The sequence below is a fragment of the Suillus plorans genome (assembly GCF_016647745.1).
Source record: "Suillus plorans strain S12 chromosome Unknown HD556scaffold_115, whole genome shotgun sequence".
NCBI lineage: Eukaryota > Fungi > Basidiomycota > Agaricomycetes > Boletales > Suillaceae > Suillus > Suillus plorans.
In genome coordinates this window covers 32,694-53,462 of record NW_024537499.1, presented here as the reverse complement: position 1 = coordinate 53,462, position 20,769 = coordinate 32,694, and the positions used below count along the sequence as shown (strand labels likewise).

The window sequence follows — 20,769 nt, the reverse complement described above, 5'->3', positions numbered from 1 at the left end:
TTCTTTGAAAGAACTTCGGATAAGAGTTCTCTTGCTAGAGAATAGTTAGGAGCCCGAAAGCTGACTTGGAAAGCTGCGCATTGCCCCAGTCACTGCGCTTGGCTGGGCCTGTGAATTGAAAGCACTGCCCAAGCACTGCCACAACTTCTGACAGCTTTGCACAGTACTTAGAGCTAGCGCTTATAGTCTAGACTACTTACTGACCTTCTTCACGTTCTTTCATTTGCTTGCTCATATAGGAGACAATTTGCCCACACGCGATGTCACGGTACAACGAGGTGGGTTTGTTTATTGCCATTGTCGTCGTTCAAGGCGTCTAACAAAATTCTGTCACGATGATAAACAGGCTGACGAGGCACAGCGAGGACACTACAATGACGGGTACAGCGCTCACCCGTCTCAGACACCTAATCCTTATGAAGAACAACTACATGACCCGTATGACCCAAATCGCTACAATCCCCAATTTGAACACCGACCCTACGATCCGAACCAGCAATATCACCTCCCGGACCCATTTCTTACCCCGCAAGTTCAATCGACCCCATTTCCTCCTTCTCAATCACAAGATTTGTATCAACAACAACAACAACATCCGCCGCAGCCACCAACAGACTACCTTACACCACATGCCCACTATAGCCCATTCGACAATGCACCGCCCGCTCCACGCCCGCAGTCACAGTTTGGTATGGATTATGAGATGGTAGAGCGTGAGGACAATGATCTGGGCGACATGCCACTGCTGCAACACAATGGTCCTTACACAGCAGCACAAATGCCTGGAGGCTACCAGGAGGCCATTTCTGATGACCGCTCAGAAACTAACATTCGCTACGGACACATACCGCAGCGCGTGCCCCGACGGTACAAGACTATCAAGAAGGTAGAGTGAGTGTTCCTTGTTGAATCTTATTTTCTCTCCCTCATAGTGCACAGACTCTTCCACGGTAACTTCGTGCTCGACTCCGCAGTGCCAACAAAACTGCTGGATATGTGCGCGATTCGCAATGAACGCGAGTTCACCCACATGCGGTACTCTGCAGCCACATGCGACCCCAACGACTTTAAGAACTCTGGGTTCACCCTCCGCCAAGTGCACTACGATCCTCCACGGAGGACGGAGCTTTTCATCGTCATGACAATGTACAATGAAGATGAGGAGCTATTCTGTCGTTCAATGCATGGTGTCATTAAGAATATCGCTCATTTGTGCAAACGAGATCGGAGCAAAACGTGGGGGAAAGAGGGTTGGAAAAAGGTTGTGGTCTGTATTGTTAGTGATGGGCGGTCGAAGATCAATTCCCGGACGCTGAGTGTCATTGCTGCCATGGGTGCATATCAAGACGGCATTGCAAAGGTAAGTTCCATTTTTAGCAAATGGTCATCAAATTGATGATAGAAAAGAATATCGTCAATGGAAAACCTGTCGCAGCACACATATACGAGTATACCACGCAAAGTTTGTCTCACCGTCATTTGTCTGTATCTAATCTTAACGTGATTACAGTATCGGTCTCTCCTTCAATGAAAATCGAAGGCGCCGAAAAAGGTGTTGTCCCCGTACAGATCATCTTCTGCCTTAAAGAGAAGAACCAAAAGAAGATCAACTCCCATCGCTGGTTCTTCAACGCCTTTGGTCCAATATTGGAGCCCAATGTGTGCGTTCTCCTTGACGTTGGTACCATGCCCGGCCCCACTTCAATCTACCACCTGTGGAAAGCCTTCGATATTAATTCGAATGTTGGCGGTGCATGCGGTGAAATCGTCGCTCTGAAGGGCAAGTACGGACAATATCTTCTCAACCCACTCGTCGCAGCGCAGAATTTCGAATATAAAATGTCGAATATTTTGGATAAGCCGTTAGAGAGTGTGTTCGGGTATATCACCGTGCTGCCTGGCGCGTTTAGTGCATATAGGTATATTGCCCTGCAGAATGACCAGATGGGGGAGGGCCCGCTGCAGAAGTACTTTTTAGGTGAGAAGATGCATGGTGCAGGTGCCGATATCTTCACAGCGAACATGTATCTTGCCGAGGATCGGGTGGGTGCTGAGTGGAATAAGATGATGTCTCGACTGACACTTGTTCAGATATTATGCTGGGAGCTTGTCTCAAAGCGCGGGGGATCGTGGATTCTGCACTATGTCAAGTCTGCATACGCCGTGACTGATGTTCCCGACCAGGTCAATCCAAACGTTCAAGTCCTAGTGTAAAGCACGCTGACCCTTTCCAACAGGTCCCCGAGTTAATTTCCCAAAGACGTCGCTGGCTTAATGGCTCTTTCTTTGCCGCCATACACTCTACCGTTCATTTCCACTACCTGTATCGCTCCTCGCATTCATTCATGCGCAAGTTCTGGATTCACATCGAGATGTTTTATCAACTGTACAACCTCATATTTGCCTGGTTTTCCCTTGTAAGCTTCGTTCTGTACCATTCTCTGCGCCACCGTCATGACCTTCATGCGCATTAGGGTAACTACTATATTGCTTTCATCATTCTCACCCAAGCGCTCGAGTCCTACGTTCCTCAAATCCGCATCCTTAACATCATTCTCAACTACTTCTATCTCGGGTTGCTCATCATGTGCTTCCTCCTCTCGCTCGGTAATCGGCCGCAAGGTTCAAAATGGGGCTACACCCTCGCTTTCATCGGGTTTGCCATAATCACGATTGATATGACTGTCTCGGCGTTATTGCTCGCTTACAAGGCCATTGAAGGCGTCGCGCAAAGTGAAGGACGGGCGATACAGGCTAGCGATCTATTGTCGAATTCGATCTTTAGAGATGTCGTGGTCTCATTGGCGGCAACGCTGGGGCTGTATTTCATGGCCTCGTTGATCTTCGTGAGTCATTATTTGCTCTGTATCTTGCTTGTTATTTATTGATGATGGTCAAAGTTTGAGCCATGGCATATGATTACGTCCTTCATCCAGTATCTCCTCATGGCGCCGTCGTATATTGCGGTCTTGAACGTCTACGCAGTACGTCCCTCTTCTTCAGCACAGCTCCCAGTCGTTCACAAAGTCTCAGTTTGCCAACGTCCATGATGTCTCATGGGGAACGAAGGGTGACAACAAGGTTTCCACTGATCTCGGTGTCGTCAGCGCGGGCACGGGGGACAACAAGAATGAAGTCGAGGTAGCGGTGCCCACGGCTGAGACTGACATCAATGCAGCATATGAAGATGCTATCCATGTTCTGTCCTCGAAACCACCCAAGGAGGATTCCAAGCCTGATCCGGCAACCCAGCAAGAAGATTATTATAAGACGTTCCGGACGAACGTATTGCTGGTTTGGACTTTGAGCAATGTGAGTAACTAAATAGGTTCGTATTAGAGACACTTTTATTGACGTCGTGGGTTTACAGGCTCTTCTGGCTGCTGCTATAATGTAAGCAATTTGAAAGGTTGCAGGTGTTACTGATCGCTAACACTTTAAATGGCAGCACTACGAGTGGCAGTGGAAGTGCAGGTGTGACCGGATATATGACGTTCATCCTCTTCTCAGTTGCTGGACTTGCATGTAAGGGGAAGCTTCTGACGCCACACCATCACTAGTGCTGATAACTTCTGTTCTTTAGTCGTTCGTTTCATCGGCTCGACGACGTACATGCTCGTGCGCTTGTTTGCAGGAGAGTGATCATTTCTTGATGCCGAGTATGACACGGTACGATATGGACTTGCATGGAGACAATTATATGTCTCGTTGATATTAAATATTGTTGTGTTTTGTATCTTTGTCATGTCTTGTCTTATAGTAGGAATACGTACTCCGAGGATATTGTTCATTTCAGTACCCGAGACTGCAGCTGAATCCGGTTTCCGAATTCGACAGAGCTAATATTGTTCCTTGCCTTCTCTCTATTGACAATATGTATTTCTCAATTGCAGAGTCCTTGTTTTGCCATCACATCACTCATATCGATTTTGTCTTGACATAGCTCTAATTCTTTTGGTACGATAACTCAAGAAATATGATAGTAATGTGGACGCCCTTGAAGTTGTTTTCCATAACATCCAGATTCCACGGTAGTTCTCTTTGTACTCGTCCTCCGAGTCAACTAGTTGAGTCCAATTCAACTTCCTAGGCCAGCCATGCAGTACTCAGTGTGGATCTTCATGCCCGTGTCTTCAGTCCTATCATCACAAGGAACTCCTCCGCGGCACTGTCGCTGAAGCGGAACGTACTAGATGTGCCGCTGCCGCCCATGACGAGCGTCTCGTTAGTAGAGTCTGTTAGACCACGTCCCACCATTGGCGTAGTACCACACAGTTTTCTCGACGTCCGTGAAACCAGGGTCACGGGCGGTGGTGTCGATGGTTCTGACTGCGGTGTAAGTCAAATGTTGACTGGCAGATTCGTGCAAGGCTTTTCGCCACCCTGATTGCAAGGATAAGTAAGCTGGAGAAATGGTGTGCAGACACTCTCTGCTCACCGGGTTTGATGTAGTCCCATGATTACAGCCTGAGCGCGGGCCCAGGGTATGTTTAACTTTCATTCATATACGTTTTTTCGCGCCCTAAATCGCTTTCACGATACATGTTACGTTACAGTCGGCACGATGCAGCAGGCTTACGTTCTGTACTTGCCCAAAATGAACAAATCAGTCACCCACATTCAACTCAACTTCGAAGGTGTGTTCGTGAAAGTTCGCGTCTTCAAGATGTTATTAAAAATAATTTATCCAGAAACCCTGAGTCCGCGGCTGAAAAAAAGTTTACTCGGGTGTAACACCAGGAAGCCGTTGAACGGGAGTTTGAAGTTTGACATAGGTGTCGAAGGGAACCATACAACAAGTGATTCACTGTAACAGCAATGGAAGCTGACCCCGGTGCAGATACTGGAACGGGTTTAAGTATCCTGCGCACGTTTATATGTCGACTGTGAGGATGGTGGACAACGCTTTTTTCTTGGAACCGCAGGATTGAGGCATACTACATTTGTGGGGGAATGTGAGTCGAATTTCACTGATACCCATTAGAATTTCATGACTATTTTGCGTCAGATACCAAGTATGCATCTCTTCCGACTCTAACCTGTCCATGCACATGTATCAGTCAGAGATCGAACAGGTCGCAATGCGTTCTCAGTTTCAGGTGTAGACCGCGATAAAGGACGAACGAATGCAGCGTTCGAGGCCATGCGATAGTACCTAGTTGGGGTTCTTTTCCGCTTGTCGTCCGGAGAAATTAGACGGGTGACTCGTCCCGTACTATAAGGCAAGCGCATACGAGGTCAGATTCAAACTCTATTGGTTATAATTTAGGACACATTCACCGCTTCTCTTCCTGTCCCACAGTGGATGACTTCCCATAGGCAAAAATAATGTAGGATATAATATCATTTCACGCTTTAGGAACCGGGCCTTGTGTTTCAATATCAATGTACGACGGACAACTGGCGTCCAATGCGAAAGTCCCCTCAAGAAATTTTCATTCCCCAACACTACCTTTCGTGTTTGTACTGCATGAGGTACTCATCTGTGAATTTAGCAGGAGCTGCGCATGGCAAAGGAATAGCCACCGTGGTTGACTCGTCCGTCGGTCGAGTTAGCTCGGTTCCCATCAGTACAGCAACTGCAACAATGAGTGCAGGTTTTTCTTTGTCGATTACTTCCATCTCTGTCTCATTGTGCAGTGCTTGATACTAATAATCATGATATCCTCCCGTTGATCTACGGTCCGGTTTTCGTAATTCGACAATTGTTTTTCAAATTCCGGTATATGATAGTCCACATTATTTTTAGCACTCACCTGTCTACTTAATATGGATAACGAAGTTGTTCAGATAAATGGTAGAAGCTGCCAGTGGGCGCTCATCCATAGTCGACATGGGCTTCTAACAGCGATAAGAATGCATTAGTACGTAGTCGTTTGAAAGTCATTTCACCGATATCATTACGGTGGTTTATCTCTCCGCACTGGAGACAGATACTTACAACCTCGCCGATGCGGCAGGACTTCAAGGCTCGAAGTTCGAAGCTCTAGGACTATAATCTTCGCCGATGGCAGGGCTTCAAGGCTGGAGGCTCGAAGCTCTAGGATCAATCTTACTCCTGTAGAGTTACGTGAGTGAAGGACTTCCTTGGGACCACAGCACCCAGTCACTATCTAGCCGTACCGGGAGACTCCAAATGTCTGGAATAACAAGCACACACAGTATACAAAATAACATTACGTCCCAACACGTTTTTCTAAGTTCTCAGCGCTTTCAGACGGGTAAATGTCATTGGTGGGACCTACAGGGCAGAAACTCAGTTTGACTGCAACAATGCCGGAGGACTCTCTATATATAGAATGTCAGCATACATCCAGCAAGTAATATCACTGTTATATGCGTGCTACTTTCCTATATCTGATGGACATGTGAGCAGCAGACCTTCTCATTGAACTATAGCTTACTCACATAATTACGGATGTCATTTGGGAAGCTTGAGAATGACGACTGTGTCATCATCTCTTCCGATTTGGCAGCAGACGAGTCATGGTTATCGATCATGGAGTTAATGAGGGATAAGTCCTCTAGGCTGACGTCCGGTATGCATTGTTTATACAGTTGGCTTTGCATGTTGTCTTCATGCAACTGGGGGCTGTCTTGACTCAGGGGCATCCGATGACGATTGCACGGACAGTTGGGCTCGGGTGAATCGAGATGAGCACAATTAACGTTCGCGATGAAAGGCGAATTGGCATGATATGCGGTGTATGGTGTCATGGAAGGTGGAGGCGTGCATGCATGGACTGAGTACCGGAAGTGGTATTCAGCAGAGAAGATAAGAACAGGGCGAGGACGACACGAGGACCTTCCAAGGGGTGCTAGATCTCGACGGTACACATCCTGAATGATGGTGTACATAGTGGGATCTTGGGGGACTAATCATATATCCGTAGCACGTCAAGGCCGGAAAGTACGGACCTGGAGATCTGCACAAGATTTCCCAGAACTTGGGAACTAGGGTTGTGCTGTAGAGCAACGGACCGTCACCAGACGGGATTATAGAATCGGTGAAATATGGTCCAATGCATTCGAGCTTCGTGTCCTCGCTGTGTATAGGCGCACCATCCAATACAATTATATAGGATGACTTGGCAATGACGACAGAGGGCGAGACGAAGGTTACGCTGGGATCAATATCCCTTATGCAACGCGGTATGTTCAAGGAAGGGTGAGGCGTGGTGACAACTTGAGGCGACTTTGATAGAGAAGATGGCGGTGTATGTGAACATGAGGATGAGCTCGAGCTGCTCGACCATGAGCTAGACTCTGGCCAAATGTCGATGTATACTGGAGTACGTGTGTTGGGAAGCTGATTGCGTTTAGATGATGGCATGGCTTGGTTATGCTTCTTGTGAAGAGGATTTATGAACAAGTGAGCGGACGAGCTGACGAGTTGTACTATAAACAAGTACACAAATATTTATCCCCACCTTTAAGAAACATGGTGATGAAGAGAAAACCTCCACGACGGCTTCCCTCTGCGAAAGATAACATGCGCGTGATGGACTCAATTACTTCCTCAGTTAAATGATGTGTTTCAATACACGCACAAACGGCATCCGTCGGACTCGGAGAAGATAATATGATCACACTCACATTCGGTTGTGTCCCTGAGTTACTGCAGACAACCAACTCTTCTCTTTGATGGTCTGTGCTTGGCTGCCTAGCAGAGAATGCACTCACATTGAAACGAATTCTCAAACCCTGGCGTTAATCTACTCGAACCAATGGGGACAACAGCCTGCATGACAACGTTTAGTGGTAGAAGTTTCGACTCGGTTATTGTTATTTTGGTCTTGTACGTATATCGTCTAACTCGCAATCTATTTCAGATTACTAGAAGAATGTGTCTGCGTTATCCAATGCAGCGAAGTTCAAAATATCCTACTAGATACGGACCTCATCTTCAAACAAGGTTGCCGTGGTGTTGTCTAGGTATTAGGCCGGTCGATTTCCCTCATTGCTGTCTTCTGGAAGTTTTCTTGAATCTGGGTCGCTGTCACTTGTGGCAGCGTCTGTATACCTGAGTTGCCCGAAACCATAGCTGTTGTGGTGGCCAGGTAGTAGCCTGGGTGACCCGCTGGGTCGGTTGCTTACTCAGCCACAGTCCCATTAGGTTCCATTACAGATGCAAAAAAAAACTTTGCGGATCAATCTGGGATCCGGCAGACGGATCCCGTCAGTCCGTGTATACGCATGATCTAATCTTGACGCCCAAAAGATTTGTTCTACAAACCCTCCCGAAGTCCGTCAGCCATTCGAATTCGAGTTCCGGACGTGAATCATGGGGACATGTAATTCATATATTGTTTTCGTCATAGTAAGGGAGTCATGGGTATGTTGTACGATGCAAACTGTAAATTAGAAGGGGGCACATATGAGGCGAGTCGATAACTATCTTCTTCACGCCGGTCTGCATTGCGCAAATCAAAAAGAATACGTGAAGCCATAACGCCATGCAGGACACCTTGAAACCTGGTTATGATAGTTCAGCGGTTGGCACTCAACACGAAGGGCAGTCACTTACACATCAATGATACCGTTCTGCCCGCTTGAGACCTGCACCAATAGTTATACCTAATCATGGTGGAGTACACGAAAAGCACGCACCGGTAAAGAAAAAGAAACAGCGTTCGCAATAGAGATCGCTTAGAGCACAGTTAGGAGAGACGAAGAAGAAATAGATTTCAGAATAACATACTAAGAAGCGATAATGCATATAGCAAACTTCCCTTCCACAAGTTGGACACCAATCCATTGACGGTACGTATGCCAACAGAGCGAGATGTTAAAGAGTGATACATTGTGGCAAAAACTACCGCTGCACGAATTTCGTCAGTAGATTCAAAGGAAGGCAGCATCGCCAGTCGCTCACTGAGTTCAAACAACGCCGCGCTAACGAACATGCCCATAATCAGGTGTTCCACTCTCGTAGCCTCCTCTACGGAGCTCTTACTTGCTGTGGGTGCACATACACTTTCGAGTTTCGGAGACACCGCCAGGATGTCACAAGTGAGCATTGAGGTAGCAACAACCTTCAAACCCTGATATTATCACCCGAGTAACAGAATTGCCGAATCACTTACCAAGTAGCTTGCCAACAGAAATCGTTTGATTTTCTCGTTATTATGCCACAAGGCAAGTGTACGCATGAGAAGCAGACCTGAAACATATGAAGGGGAAAATTACTTAATTAACACGAGCGCACATACCTTCGGTAGATAACATGATAAGAACCAGGGAACCTGGGATACGTTAGGGAACATGTAATTAGTGATCGTGAGGTGACCTACCGCCAGCCGTCCGATATGTTGTCATGCACTATGTTAGCATTAACATGATTTAGGTATGGTTCAGAGACAATTTTATTTACCGCTTCCACTGATTGTGGCCCTACAGTGACTGCAAACCAATAAGAATGTTTCTCTCAAAAATGAAGTGTTGCTCACCGTATATTTCACTGATAATCCATACTATGGGAACATATCTTGTTATGACAAACATGACAGACGCGATGTTCAAACGGCCCATGGTGCTAAACAGACGAACTTCATGTTCGAATGTCAAACAGTAATCGAATGCCTAACGAAGGAGATAAGGTCTTGGACAGACTTTGGAGAATAGTGCACGCCTAACTCACCCAAACAGCAGCCGGTGCAACTTTGCCAGTACTTCAACACAGGCTGTAACGGACGAGAAAATCCAATAACGAACCTCGAAAGTACTGTAAACAAAGCACGAGAGTCAGATCAAAAAGGTGGATGGTGAAGCGTCGCTCATTCATACCTTGATCGTCTGCTGTGTGTGAAGTAAAACCATAGTAGATGATGTATGTTCAATGTTGCGTGGATTAGCTTGGGCCACTGAGTGGGCGTGTCTTTTTCAATTCGCCAGGTCCTTCAGCATTTGGTGGGCGATATGATCGCAAGTTGGGTGAACAATGAAGAGAGATGATAAGTTGGAGGGAATCTTATGACCCGGCTGCAATTAAGAAGCGAGCGTGATACGGGAAAAGATTTCAGACCCACGTTATCGAATCATCGGACACTTCTTCTTTGTGACCAATCATAACGCCGCATCTTAGAGCATCAGCTGCGTTGCTGGCAATCCGTGCACAGCGACAACATGAGGCAACGAGTTCCGTTTGAGCCGAATGACGGAAGTCATTTGAAGATGTAGTTACGCTTGCATGAACAGCATAAGTGTTGCAGCTATTGGAATATCATATCGTGTCTGCTACTTGAAGCGAGCAGTTCCTTAGATAGTACTGGCAACTGTGTGAAGGAAAACATGTGCGTGTACGTAATCTCGGAGAGTTTTACTTCTTAAAGGTGGTGTCGGTAACCCTACTAGTAACCACCGCATCAATAGGAGTGTGTAGTGACCTGTTACCACTCCCGGAGCCACCGTTCGGCTGCCAAGCCGTGGCGAAAACAAGGTACAGCAGAAAGACCTCAGAAACCCTGTCGGCTCTGATAATTAGTAAGTAGTACCTCTGTAAAATACTCAACTCAGATATCTTCCAAGTAGCTCTGCGTTCTTCGAATAAACGACAAATGAATTTAATTGAGTGAGCTCCCTCGCGGGAAAAAATGAGCATAAAACTATATACATATTGATTATTTCCTCATTTGGTAGTTTTCAAATATTAACATATTCTGGCCCAGCACAAGCCTCACTCTGCGTACAGTAGGCTTGCACGCTAGGATAAACTCAACAGGACATACTGAGCTAATATATATACTACCAATATCAGAGGGAGTGAAGCTACAATGCTCTGTACCTCATTTACAAGAAAAAGAGCGAAAATATCAATAGACTTATTATGTAAGGTCCATGCGGTGAGCGAGGTCTTCACTGAGTTTTGACCTTGCTGTGGGAGCCGAACAATTTCCGAGTGATAACAGGTCACTCAGATCACCGCATCAGTACGGTGAGACACAGATATTAGTCGATATTGTAAGCCCAATGCTTCTTTCCGGTACATTACATATCAAGGAAAGGAGCGCCTCGCGGCTGGGGATATCACGGTTTATTGATGCGGGTGTGTCAACACCGTTATACCGTTACAGTTTCGAGTTTCAAACAAGGTTTTTGATTATCGATCATCTCACTGGTACTATAATCTCAATCTTAACCCACTGCAGCATGTCCCTGCAAGCTATCATATATCATATGTATGTCGGACCGGATCCACCATATGCTGTATATACGATTGATTTGGGACTTGTTCTCCGACTCGGCATCCATGCTGTCACGGGCGCAACTTGAAGAGTACTGCTCCTACTATGCACATGTAAACTCAGGGCCTCGTTGCAAATATTCGCAGAGGTGCATTCCTGTGCTCCTCTACTAATTGCAAGGAGGGCAATTCTAGGCTGGGATTTATATAGCAGGCCCTGAACACGGCACCTAGGGCAGCCCTTTAAAAGAAAGCCTTCAGATGGCGGCGCGAAACGCACTGTTAATGACATGACACGAATATGTCTGGATACAGGGCTGCTACCTCCCGCGGAATGTACTACATTCCCTTGTCACACGTACCCTCAGCGAGGCTAATTGCCGATTGCCGATTGCCCCCTGATGGTATGCTCAAGAAAGAGCTCATGAAGGTAAACGCGCTTCTCATCATATGTTGACTGCGCACTGACACATCCCTTCCCTGCTGGCGAACAGCCACGAGCGATTTAACACCAGGTCCACAGCTGAGGCCGCGATTAGAGACATGTTGCAGGACCTCCCGCTTGTGACACTGAGCTACTGAAGTGTCTGCAATTTCGGCATAAGGGACGAAATGGAAACAAGTACGACTACGGCGTCACTGATAATAGATCCGCCTAGACTGAATTCTGCCACGTTTTTGTTTATCTAAAGGGCCTGCTAGCCCGAAACAAAGTCGGATGATACAACAAGCACAAAACTTTCTGCAGTCAAACACGAGTTCAGCCCTTGAGCGCGTATTCGAACTTACAGTTACGGCGTCGGCGTTCTGCGTGCTTCCAATACCATTTTCAGCATCTTATGCGATGATGAAAAGAAGCCAGACATGACATTGTCGTCGAGAACGGCACGCGTCTGCGAGGCGGACATGGACGATCGATGAGATTTTTGAATGGGAAAGGGCTCCTGAGTACGAAAAGGTTGAAGTCGTGTGGTAGTGGCGATGTCTTGGTTGCTTTTTAATGTCTTTAGCAGCGACCTGAAGTCTTTCTATGTTTACAGGGGCATAGGGATCTGGCAGTTGATCGTTGAAGGTCCTCGATATTCGGTCCTAGCTGAAATCTTGCTTGAAATCTTGCTTGAAGATGGGTTGGCGAGAGCTGCAGGATGCGATACGCTCCAGGTCTCCAACTCTACGACTCTTGAGAAGAATAGGGGACCGAATTACATAAGTCATGAATCGTTAGAAATGACTCAAACCTACATGTTGTTCTCTGCGTGTTTCCTCATGTGATCGCTGTTGCAGTATGAGTCAGGGGCGACGATGATCATGTACTGCTTACACGTAAAGGGTTCGCATGTGTTGTACTACATGAGAGCCGCAATTATACAATAGTCGTTACAACGCTCTCACAACCTGCGGATTCAACAGCCCAGTATCCATTGCCTAAAAATACAAACAAAATGGTCTCCTGGCATGCACAAAGTTCAGACAATAGGGTCTGGAAAACTCAGTCGATAATTGACTTGAGATTTGTGAAAAATATGCCGCACCTGCCATTGGTTGTGTATTGCCTTGTCCTCCTCGACCACGTGTATCATAGTCTGCATGTCGCTTGCATTTAGCGCTCCGCACAGCGGAAATTTCCTCTTACCATCTGGGTTTCGCGAAGCAGCTCCGGCTCGCTTGCCAGCCCCAGGCTCCTTCTGCTCACCCTTGGACAGTCTTTTCACTTCTTTCTTTGTGAGTCCATCGTCCGGAATTTGTTGTGTGGCTTCAGATGGGAAAGAGTCGACCGGCGTGTCTCCGACGAAGTGTTGTTTAGTGGCTGCCATGTTTCGAATAGGTGCAAGGAATTCGTGGACAAGAAGCTTCGTGGGTTACATAAAGTACTGACGAGGGGCGCATGATCGCCATGCAATGATGTCATTCTGACATCCAAGTACCAAATATGGCTATCTCCAATGACATAAGCAACTTGTGTCTGTTCCAAACCAATATGAACGGATGATGTTACATATGAAAATGCACCGTGCGCATGTTTCTAGCATGTGAACTTGAGTACCGAAGCAAATCCGTAACGAGGGCTTACCCTGAGGCTACCGCACTCCCATTTAAACTCTGACCGTTTCTATAGACTTGATACGCTATGAGTTCCGTTCAGTGGGCGCTCTTGGACATCGTGTTGCGATGCTGGATGCAGAAGTAATAGGATTGCGCGAGGCACAAAATGATCTCCGTCAATACCCCCAATTTTTTTACGGTGCCTTTTCACTTCAAGATCAAAAGTGATGCCGTCTGCAAGGCGTACAACACGGGTCCATAGAAAATGGCGTGCCCTTGTCGTACATAACTTACGTTGGAGAACCAGAAAGGGGAAACTGAGGGTTGAAACCAATGCAACATGTCAAAATTTTAAACTTTATGCAGTAATGATACCCGAGTGGCGCAAGATCTGGCAAGTACTCTGGCCAATCGATCAACGTGTTTGAGTTATTGGAAATAGAATAGGCCTCATCTTCTCGTGGTTTCTCTACGTAGACAAGGAAACAAGGATCAGCTGAGATAAGTGAATGACACTTGCAGGGCGACTCACCGCGGCAATATCAATCCAAACCCGGGGTGCCGTTTTCCGCCCTCTTGTCGATCAGCTTAAGTTCGTAGGGCCAGGACCGTACTCAGCGAATGACAGAAGCGGGTCTCACCTCAGCGAACCACTGTAGGCCCGTCGTCTAGACTTCGCAGCAGGCAACGCGTGCCTAGATTTCAGTATGCACAGACAAATTATTTACTCCTTGTGCGTAATAAGTGCGCGACAGGCCCGACGTGGCCCTAGAACGGTCGTTGATCCTATGTTTCGAGTGTTGAATGTTGAATGTTTTGATTTCGATCGAGAACTCTGAGCTTCCAAACTGCGATGATTCATGGTTGTCTTGAATGCTGACGGCGCATGGTCCTTTCATGCCACAGACGGAGATGAGGATAGGTAGCATATGGTCCTAGCAGAACGTTGAAGATTTGGCCGAGGGTCTCCAAGGGAATGAACCATGATTCTTCTTACCTTGACCTTTTGTAGATAACCAAAAGCGGACAGTGATCCCGCCTTAGCCCCATTTGTATTACGGTTTGTATAAGAACAAAAGAAGTTTAGTGGATAGACGGTCCAACCGTCCCTGCATATTTCAAGATTCCAGACGCTCACTGTTTTTCATCTTTCTTTCTCTCATAACCTTGTGGTCTTTCCTTTCTCTCAAAGCATCATACGCGTTGCACGCGAATTTGGCCTCCAAGAGTCCACATACACCACTCTTTTCCTGTCGATCCTTTTCGGTACAACACAATGACTCTAAAATTGCTTGCGCTATCGTCTCTCGCTTTGCTAACTAACGCGCATATGGCCGCGTATCACAAGGCAATGTATTGCTTTAATGTCAGTCTAATGTTCCATGTCGCATGATTCAACGCTGATAGTAGCATTGTGTCTGTAGGGAACTGTGGCGGGACAGGTCAATTATAACAATGACGACCCTGTCAGCCCCTTGTGGATGTTACAGAAGAACGATTACTGGTTTCATCATTTCAACGGGGTGAGTTTACATTTTTTGGAGTCATGAGTTTATGCTTATATTGTCTAGTGTGATGAGTTTCCCCCTGCGCCAGGAGACTTCCTTGAACTGTGTGTTTTGTGTTTTGTTCTGATTGTGTAAATCTCATTGTATGTCTCAGACCTGCCGGAAGTTCCTTTACTGTTGAAGTAGCCGCCAACCGTGGTGTGACGTCCCTGTCATTTAATGGACAATTTGCGACTGAGTGGGGTGATGGTAAAAATCACCCCGACGACTACTCCATCGCAAACTTGGCAGGCTCTCCTCTTTCTGAAAGTGATTGCATAGGTAGTCCCAATAGTGAGTACAGATTAGACCTGGTCGAACAGTCGCACTAACGATGGGTAGTGCATACACAAAACCAGTCCATGGCTGCTGGGACTGCATTCGCAATCTCTTACCAGGTCTGCTACTGTTTGCTGTCTGATTGAACGCAAAGCTTACCAATCGAACAGTCGGAACTCAGCGAGGTTACGATTGACAACCTCGTCGTGTTTACCGTCCGCTATAAGTGCGTTCATATCCGATGACCCTGTGAATACCCCTGACCCTCATTATAGCACCCCCTGGAAACGTATCACAAGCTACGATGTTCCCAAGGACATGCCTGCTTGTCCCGCAGATGGTTGCACTTGTGCTGTGAGTTATTAATGGTTTCTCTCGACAAGGCTAACTTTCATTCATCTTCAACAGTGGGTTTGGGTTCGTTGCCTCTCGGTTGCGTTTCATTACCGTTAATTGACAACATCTTCTAGATTCCGGATGGGTGCGGCGAGCCTAACATTTACATGCAGGGATTCAAGTGCATGGTTACCGGCGCTACCTCCACTACTCCTCTTGCCACCCCTAAACCTCCCGTCTGGTGCGAGGGGGACCAGAGTACATGTACTCAGGGCGCAAAGCAAATCCTGATCTGGAATCAGGCTGAGGGCAACAATATCGCAGTTACTGGTAATGACCTGAGCGGCAATGCTAAGAGTCCGGCGTACAATAGCAAGTGTGGGTTCCAGGACGGTGAGGGTTTTCATGCTTTGGTTGTCATTGGAAACGTTTTGTCTGATATATCGCCACAGGAGCACAGAATGACATCTTTGGTACATCGTCCTCTGCCGCCGCCCCGCCTGTAGCAATTGCTTCATCACCCTTATCGGCTACTTCAGTATCCTCTTCAGCTTCAGCATCATCCTCTTCAGCTGTTGCATCATCCTCGCCAGCCGTCTCATCTTACCCATCACCTTCTTCGTCACCTGCTTCGTCACCCGCTTTATCATCTAAGATATCTTCTAGTGCTGTAGCCTCGTCAGCTGTTTCATCATACCCATCACCTTCTTCATCACCCGCTTCATCATCCAAGATATCTTCTAGTGCTGCAGCCTCGTCAGCTGTTTCATCATACCCATCACCTTCGTCACCCGCTTCATCATCCACGATCTCTTCCAGTGCCGCAGCCTCAGCGGCCTCACCTCCATCGTGCGAGACTTCTACTAGTACAATGTTCATTACATCTACGGTTCAGCCACCTGCGGTGGCAACCACCTCTACACCGAGTTATCTTGCAACCTCACAATCGGCCAACAATCTCGTAGCCACTGCTGTATCGAGCTCATTGAGTGCCACCCCGACAGGCCACAAGACTTGCCGCAAACGGATGGTTCACAAGCCCGTCCGTCGTCGTTTTCTTTTCAAGTAGTTGATCTACGCTGCGATCCTGTCGACTACAATCATCTCTTATTGTTGAGCGGGCTCGACTATCTTTTGTTAGCTCGTCTGTAGATTGTGAGTTTCGCATTCCCTCGTTTTCGTTTTTCTATTGTCATATTCTTGAAGTTCGATTATTGTTTATGCCCCGCATGTTGTCGTTGTTACCATCTCGGCGTTAGCACTCATTGAATGAGGCTCAATGTATTTTACTCCGCATACATTTGACAGATACCAAATACTAGATACCGCATGCTGAATTCCCATGTACCAGTCTTCCTTGCATTGGAAGGCAACAGACTTGTGTGATTCCATACAATTGTTTTTCTACGGAGTGATTCTTGATGAAACCAGTAAAGCGACAATAGTACTGCTCAGCTCCCGGTCCCCGTGAGAATTCTTGATTATATGACCTAGTCTTGACGAAACTCCACAGTAACACCTCTTGATCAACCTCACGTTCAACCTCCAACTCCCTTGTATCCCAAAAGACGAAAAGTTACTAATCACGAGTCTAGGATGGCATTGGAGTCCGGATATTCGATAAATCCAGGACCCATGGGAATCCTCAGAATTCCCATGGAATCAAAACTGGCACCGGCTAGACAAAATCATGATCTACCCTTTCATCTAGGCTACCGTCGGGAGTCTCACAAACTGCTCGTTTTACCCCTCGAAACTTGATACCCGTGTCACTTCCAACAAACACTTTTTGCTCACATCACCAAGCATCAAGAATATGATGGCTGCTTCTGCAGCTCCTCGCCCGTAGATCGCACGATACTTCCTGGTACTACTCAGCTGCAGGCTAGCATATCTCGAGGACTTGTCTGCCTATCCGAATGAATAGTCACTTGTGGCCGCTGACTCGAATGTCGATGTACTTGTATTATTCTTTCCTCCAGATTATTGATTATAATGACATAGGTCCTATCCTTGAGCAGCCCTAGGAATGCCCTGACCATACAGTTCTTGAATTCAGCAATGTTCGCTTTGGCCCGTGGTCAGAACGGAAGCTTCGAGCGTTCGTCACACTGTGTACGACATTCCTAATAAAGACATCAATGTTGCCTCGTCCCATCATCGAAGCATCCTCGCCATTGTAATTAACTCAACCTCATGTAGAATAGCCTTTGTTCGACCTGATCTAACTGGTCGAAATCAAAAGCATTTCCCTCCAATTCTTCAACTCTTCGAGAGCCACAAATTTTCAGCAGCGACATCGCCCGGTGAGATACTCTCAGCCAGACCGGCAAGGAGTTCATCTGTATCACGAGGCCAGTCTCGGTCGAGAGCGGAGGTGGCCACGCAAAAGATCCTGTACAGTCTCAACAGCAATGCCAACTTCTTCACGAGTGTGTATGTGAGTATGTCGATGATGGGTTGACTTCCCGGTCTCTGCGGCTTTTATGGCGCTGTGGTGTCGAAGGTTCGCATGAGTGTCTCAATTGAGAGCTTACACCGTCGCACGGATTGTGTTGTCAAGACCAGAGAATGTGCGCTCTACTTTGCCTGCATGCCCTACAATTGAGAGACAGTGGGGTCGCCGGTCTTTTCCATACTAAATAGGTGCGCTGCTTGACGTAGAGGAGTAGTTGCATTTGTACAGTGCTTAGGTTGTTGTCACAACCTGAATTCGAGCACCTGATGAGCTACCAGTGTCTCCGCAATGTTTGCATTTATGCGAGTTGTTCGGGACTTGTTCCAGGCGCTCAATTTTGTTGTTGATCAGTGACGCGAGGGGGCGTTCTCCAGCGTGCACCATCTTGCTTTAAGCTATGTTCGACAAGAACTCGTGACAGCCAAGGACAAAAGCTTTTGGGAGAGGCAAAGCAGGATAGATGGAATTGCGGGTAATAAACAACATCATAGTAATAACGCTATTGACGTCCATCTCCTTGTTCAGTGATGTCAGGATTGCATCGCGATGTGGTAAAAGAAGCGTTTCTTATGGTGAGAAGGCGAGGGACGCCGGCCCCAGCACACATGAAAACAGCGACAACACTCGCGTTCCTCCAAGACAATCGATGGATCGTCACTGCTTCCAAAAATAAAGCCCTGCAAATCTGGGACGAAGAGAAAGAACAAAAGACACAACCTGTATAAATTCAGTCGCTACGTCACCCTGCATAAGAACTTTTGAGTTCATAAAGAAGTTCACTCCCCCGGTGCGCATAGTTCCCTGACCACATTCTCATCGATCCTCTTCTCCAAACATATCTCAAACGGAGCAGCACGTATGTTGCACTGTCCGAGAATGCAAGCGTATCGATCTTTGCTGCAGGATTCTCCGAAAGGCGGAAAGCCCAGAGAATAAGAGCTGTGGTGATGAAGACTGACCGATTCACGACATGCTGACCAGGACACACTCTGAAATTTCCAAGTAAGGCATAACAAATGGTCGAGAGATGAACGATACCACTCACCGGCGGCCAAAGCCAAAAGTGAAAAATCGGAGATCACCGCGCACACGACCCGCATCGTCAATCCAACGCTGAGGATTAAACGTGTGTGGTTCCGGGAAGACCTCAGGATCGTTTGCGATAGCCCTGAAACACGAGCATCAGATCCAAAGGTGAGAGGACGAAAATGATTGCCTACTGACCAATGGTTCCCAATCACAGTCGTACCTGCCGGAATCAGGTAGTTCTTCCAAATGATGTCCTTGGTCGCGCGATGCGCAAAGCCTGTAGTGAAAGGTGGTCGTTCGTTATCGCGTCATCACAACTCAAATAAGACGTACCTCCAAGACTGACAGGTCTCCACCTCAAACTCTCGAGCATGAACGCGGTAACCTGCGGCAGCATTTCCTGATCATCAAAAGTCGGCACTAATCAGGAGCTATTTGAGTTAGTAGATGGACAAAGAAAAGGCATAACCTACGCCGCGTACGCCCCACGACGTTATCGAGTTTTTCTTGTACGCGAGCCTGCGTATCTGTGTGGGTGGCAGCAGCCATCATCATAATTGTGATTGCGGACGAACAGTTGTCAAGTGAAGACGCGATGTAATGCAAGAGCTTACTGCATCAGAACCGGCCGCAAATATCGTTCCTGCAACGTATCCCAGGTCCTTGTCTTCGAGTTGGTACTGTTTCTAGTGCTCTAAGATGAACCTCGCGAAGGATGGCCTCGTAGTCCCCTCACGCTTCACAGTGGCGAGCGAGGACATATATCATCATAAGAAAATCACGAACCAATTGTCTTCGCACCGCGTCCAACTGCCTGTTATAGAGCATGTTCTTCTTTGTGCCATGCCTTCAGCTGACTCAGGTAGCCTGGGACGAAACGCAGGATTGCATACGTATCCAGAAGGTATGCTCCCGGCCGGATAACTTGATGAAAACGCGCAAGACTCTTATTGACGGCAACAACTTCAGGATCTGTATATGAAGTCGGAGTAATTTTTCCATAGGTGAAGGACATGACCACGGAAGCTGAATAACTTAAATGCTCGGATTATCACCTGTACCGCACAAGCAAGAGCTAGTGTTCGTACCGCATGGCATGACCTTGGTGGTTGTTTGGATCATTTAAGATATCCAGAACCAGATTCTTCGAATGTCCCGTCTGGATGGGCTCATAAGTCTCCGCAACCTTGGGTTGCAAGCCTGCATGCAAGACCCTGCTTTACATTCAGTCTCGCTGATCACGCCTGGTAGAGACAAGATGTGTACCAGCGCAACCGGCGAAATATTTCACCAGAGCCCTCAAGGAGCAGTCCCAACCTGTCAGTCAACGTCTCTTGCGCTGCAATAGAACGCGGGCGGTTGGCAAGATTTGCTCCCTCTTTTTCCATGATATCCACTGCAGCCTGTGACGTGATATACTTCATGCCTGACTAGACAATGTGTTGTTTCATGCTGACCTGCTGACGTCCTATAATCACGAAAATCCTATGGCCTTGTTTGAGCGAGAACATAGGTCCATATTGTTCTGTCCATCTCGCGAATTGAAACGGTGCACTGCGTGAGGGGTTAGATAGAGATCATGTTGGTGTCCCTTGACAGAGACTTACTATGACTTTGGCATTGTATTTCCCAATAGCCGACGTCCAGGTGGTCCGGGCGGTAATGGCAACCGCCTTGTGGCCTGATATCGTTGTTTCACTATCCAGACGCTGGCTAAGATAATGATAAGGGTGCATGCAATGATAATCGCCATTGGAATGGTCCGGCTTGCTGATAGTCACGATTCGGACACCCGCTAGTAGCTACTTTGCAACACGTTAGATACTCCAGAGCAGAGAGGTGGTGACTTGCTGTAACGAGCAACGGGTACTACAGTGTTAAGGTAGATGTTCACG

General features: G+C 47.2%; 7 protein-coding genes across 7 annotated transcripts; 2 read left to right on the top strand and 5 right to left on the bottom strand.

Annotated features, from left to right (window-relative positions):
* Positions 1-260: 260 nt before the first annotated feature.
* HD556DRAFT_1459455 (glycosyltransferase family 2 protein) lies at positions 261-3,642 on the top strand (the record flags this gene model as incomplete). Its single annotated transcript, XM_041308210.1, has 13 exons — positions 261-278; positions 347-891; positions 940-1,360; positions 1,408-1,462; positions 1,511-2,043; positions 2,092-2,184; positions 2,238-2,451; positions 2,512-2,846; positions 2,901-2,984; positions 3,034-3,312; positions 3,371-3,393; positions 3,449-3,525; positions 3,584-3,642. 13 exons carry the CDS (start codon positions 261-263, stop codon positions 3,640-3,642), a joined length of 2,736 nt encoding a protein of 911 aa, XP_041152711.1.
* A 2,517-nt stretch (positions 3,643-6,159) lies between these two features.
* Positions 6,160-7,530, bottom strand: HD556DRAFT_147676 (uncharacterized protein). Its single transcript, XM_041308540.1, has 3 exons — positions 6,919-7,530; positions 6,409-6,866; positions 6,160-6,357 (listed from the first exon to the last, which is right to left on the bottom strand). Exons 1-3 carry the CDS (start codon positions 7,331-7,333, stop codon positions 6,352-6,354), a joined length of 879 nt encoding a protein of 292 aa, XP_041152710.1. The 5' UTR covers positions 7,334-7,530; the 3' UTR covers positions 6,160-6,351.
* A 752-nt stretch (positions 7,531-8,282) lies between these two features.
* HD556DRAFT_1423877 (uncharacterized protein) lies at positions 8,283-10,291 on the bottom strand. The gene is made up of 13 exons (XM_041304568.1): positions 9,787-10,291; positions 9,715-9,724; positions 9,641-9,660; positions 9,450-9,582; positions 9,374-9,402; positions 9,294-9,321; positions 9,213-9,245; positions 9,087-9,163; positions 8,876-9,035; positions 8,702-8,821; positions 8,611-8,648; positions 8,528-8,559; positions 8,283-8,475 (listed from the first exon to the last, which is right to left on the bottom strand). The coding sequence occupies exons 1-13, from the start codon at positions 9,817-9,819 to the stop codon at positions 8,316-8,318; spliced, it is 873 nt and encodes a 290-aa protein (XP_041152709.1). The 5' UTR covers positions 9,820-10,291; the 3' UTR covers positions 8,283-8,315.
* A 2,248-nt stretch (positions 10,292-12,539) lies between these two features.
* Positions 12,540-13,464, bottom strand: HD556DRAFT_147505 (uncharacterized protein). The gene is made up of 3 exons (XM_041308515.1): positions 12,816-13,464; positions 12,715-12,765; positions 12,540-12,662 (listed from the first exon to the last, which is right to left on the bottom strand). Exons 1-3 carry the CDS (start codon positions 12,994-12,996, stop codon positions 12,649-12,651), a joined length of 246 nt encoding a protein of 81 aa, XP_041152708.1. The 5' UTR covers positions 12,997-13,464; the 3' UTR covers positions 12,540-12,648.
* An 845-nt stretch (positions 13,465-14,309) lies between these two features.
* Positions 14,310-16,818, top strand: HD556DRAFT_1423826 (uncharacterized protein). Its single transcript, XM_041304567.1, has 10 exons — positions 14,310-14,591; positions 14,650-14,748; positions 14,797-14,837; positions 14,888-15,066; positions 15,115-15,170; positions 15,222-15,277; positions 15,327-15,405; positions 15,460-15,468; positions 15,522-15,780; positions 15,840-16,818. The coding sequence occupies exons 1-10, from the start codon at positions 14,502-14,504 to the stop codon at positions 16,454-16,456; spliced, it is 1,485 nt and encodes a 494-aa protein (XP_041152707.1). The 5' UTR covers positions 14,310-14,501; the 3' UTR covers positions 16,457-16,818.
* Positions 16,819-18,238: 1,420 nt separating this feature from the next.
* Positions 18,239-19,726, bottom strand: HD556DRAFT_1531706 (cytochrome P450). The gene is made up of 5 exons (XM_041309506.1): positions 19,348-19,726; positions 19,208-19,294; positions 19,070-19,151; positions 18,891-19,013; positions 18,239-18,834 (listed from the first exon to the last, which is right to left on the bottom strand). The coding sequence occupies exons 1-5, from the start codon at positions 19,427-19,429 to the stop codon at positions 18,585-18,587; spliced, it is 624 nt and encodes a 207-aa protein (XP_041152706.1). The 5' UTR covers positions 19,430-19,726; the 3' UTR covers positions 18,239-18,584.
* On the bottom strand, positions 19,692-20,627 carry HD556DRAFT_1450899 (cytochrome P450; the record flags this gene model as incomplete). Its single annotated transcript, XM_041307840.1, has 5 exons — positions 19,692-19,908; positions 19,963-20,088; positions 20,141-20,277; positions 20,332-20,428; positions 20,482-20,627. The coding sequence occupies 5 exons, from the start codon at positions 20,625-20,627 to the stop codon at positions 19,692-19,694; spliced, it is 723 nt and encodes a 240-aa protein (XP_041152705.1).
* Positions 20,628-20,769: the final 142 nt, after the last annotated feature.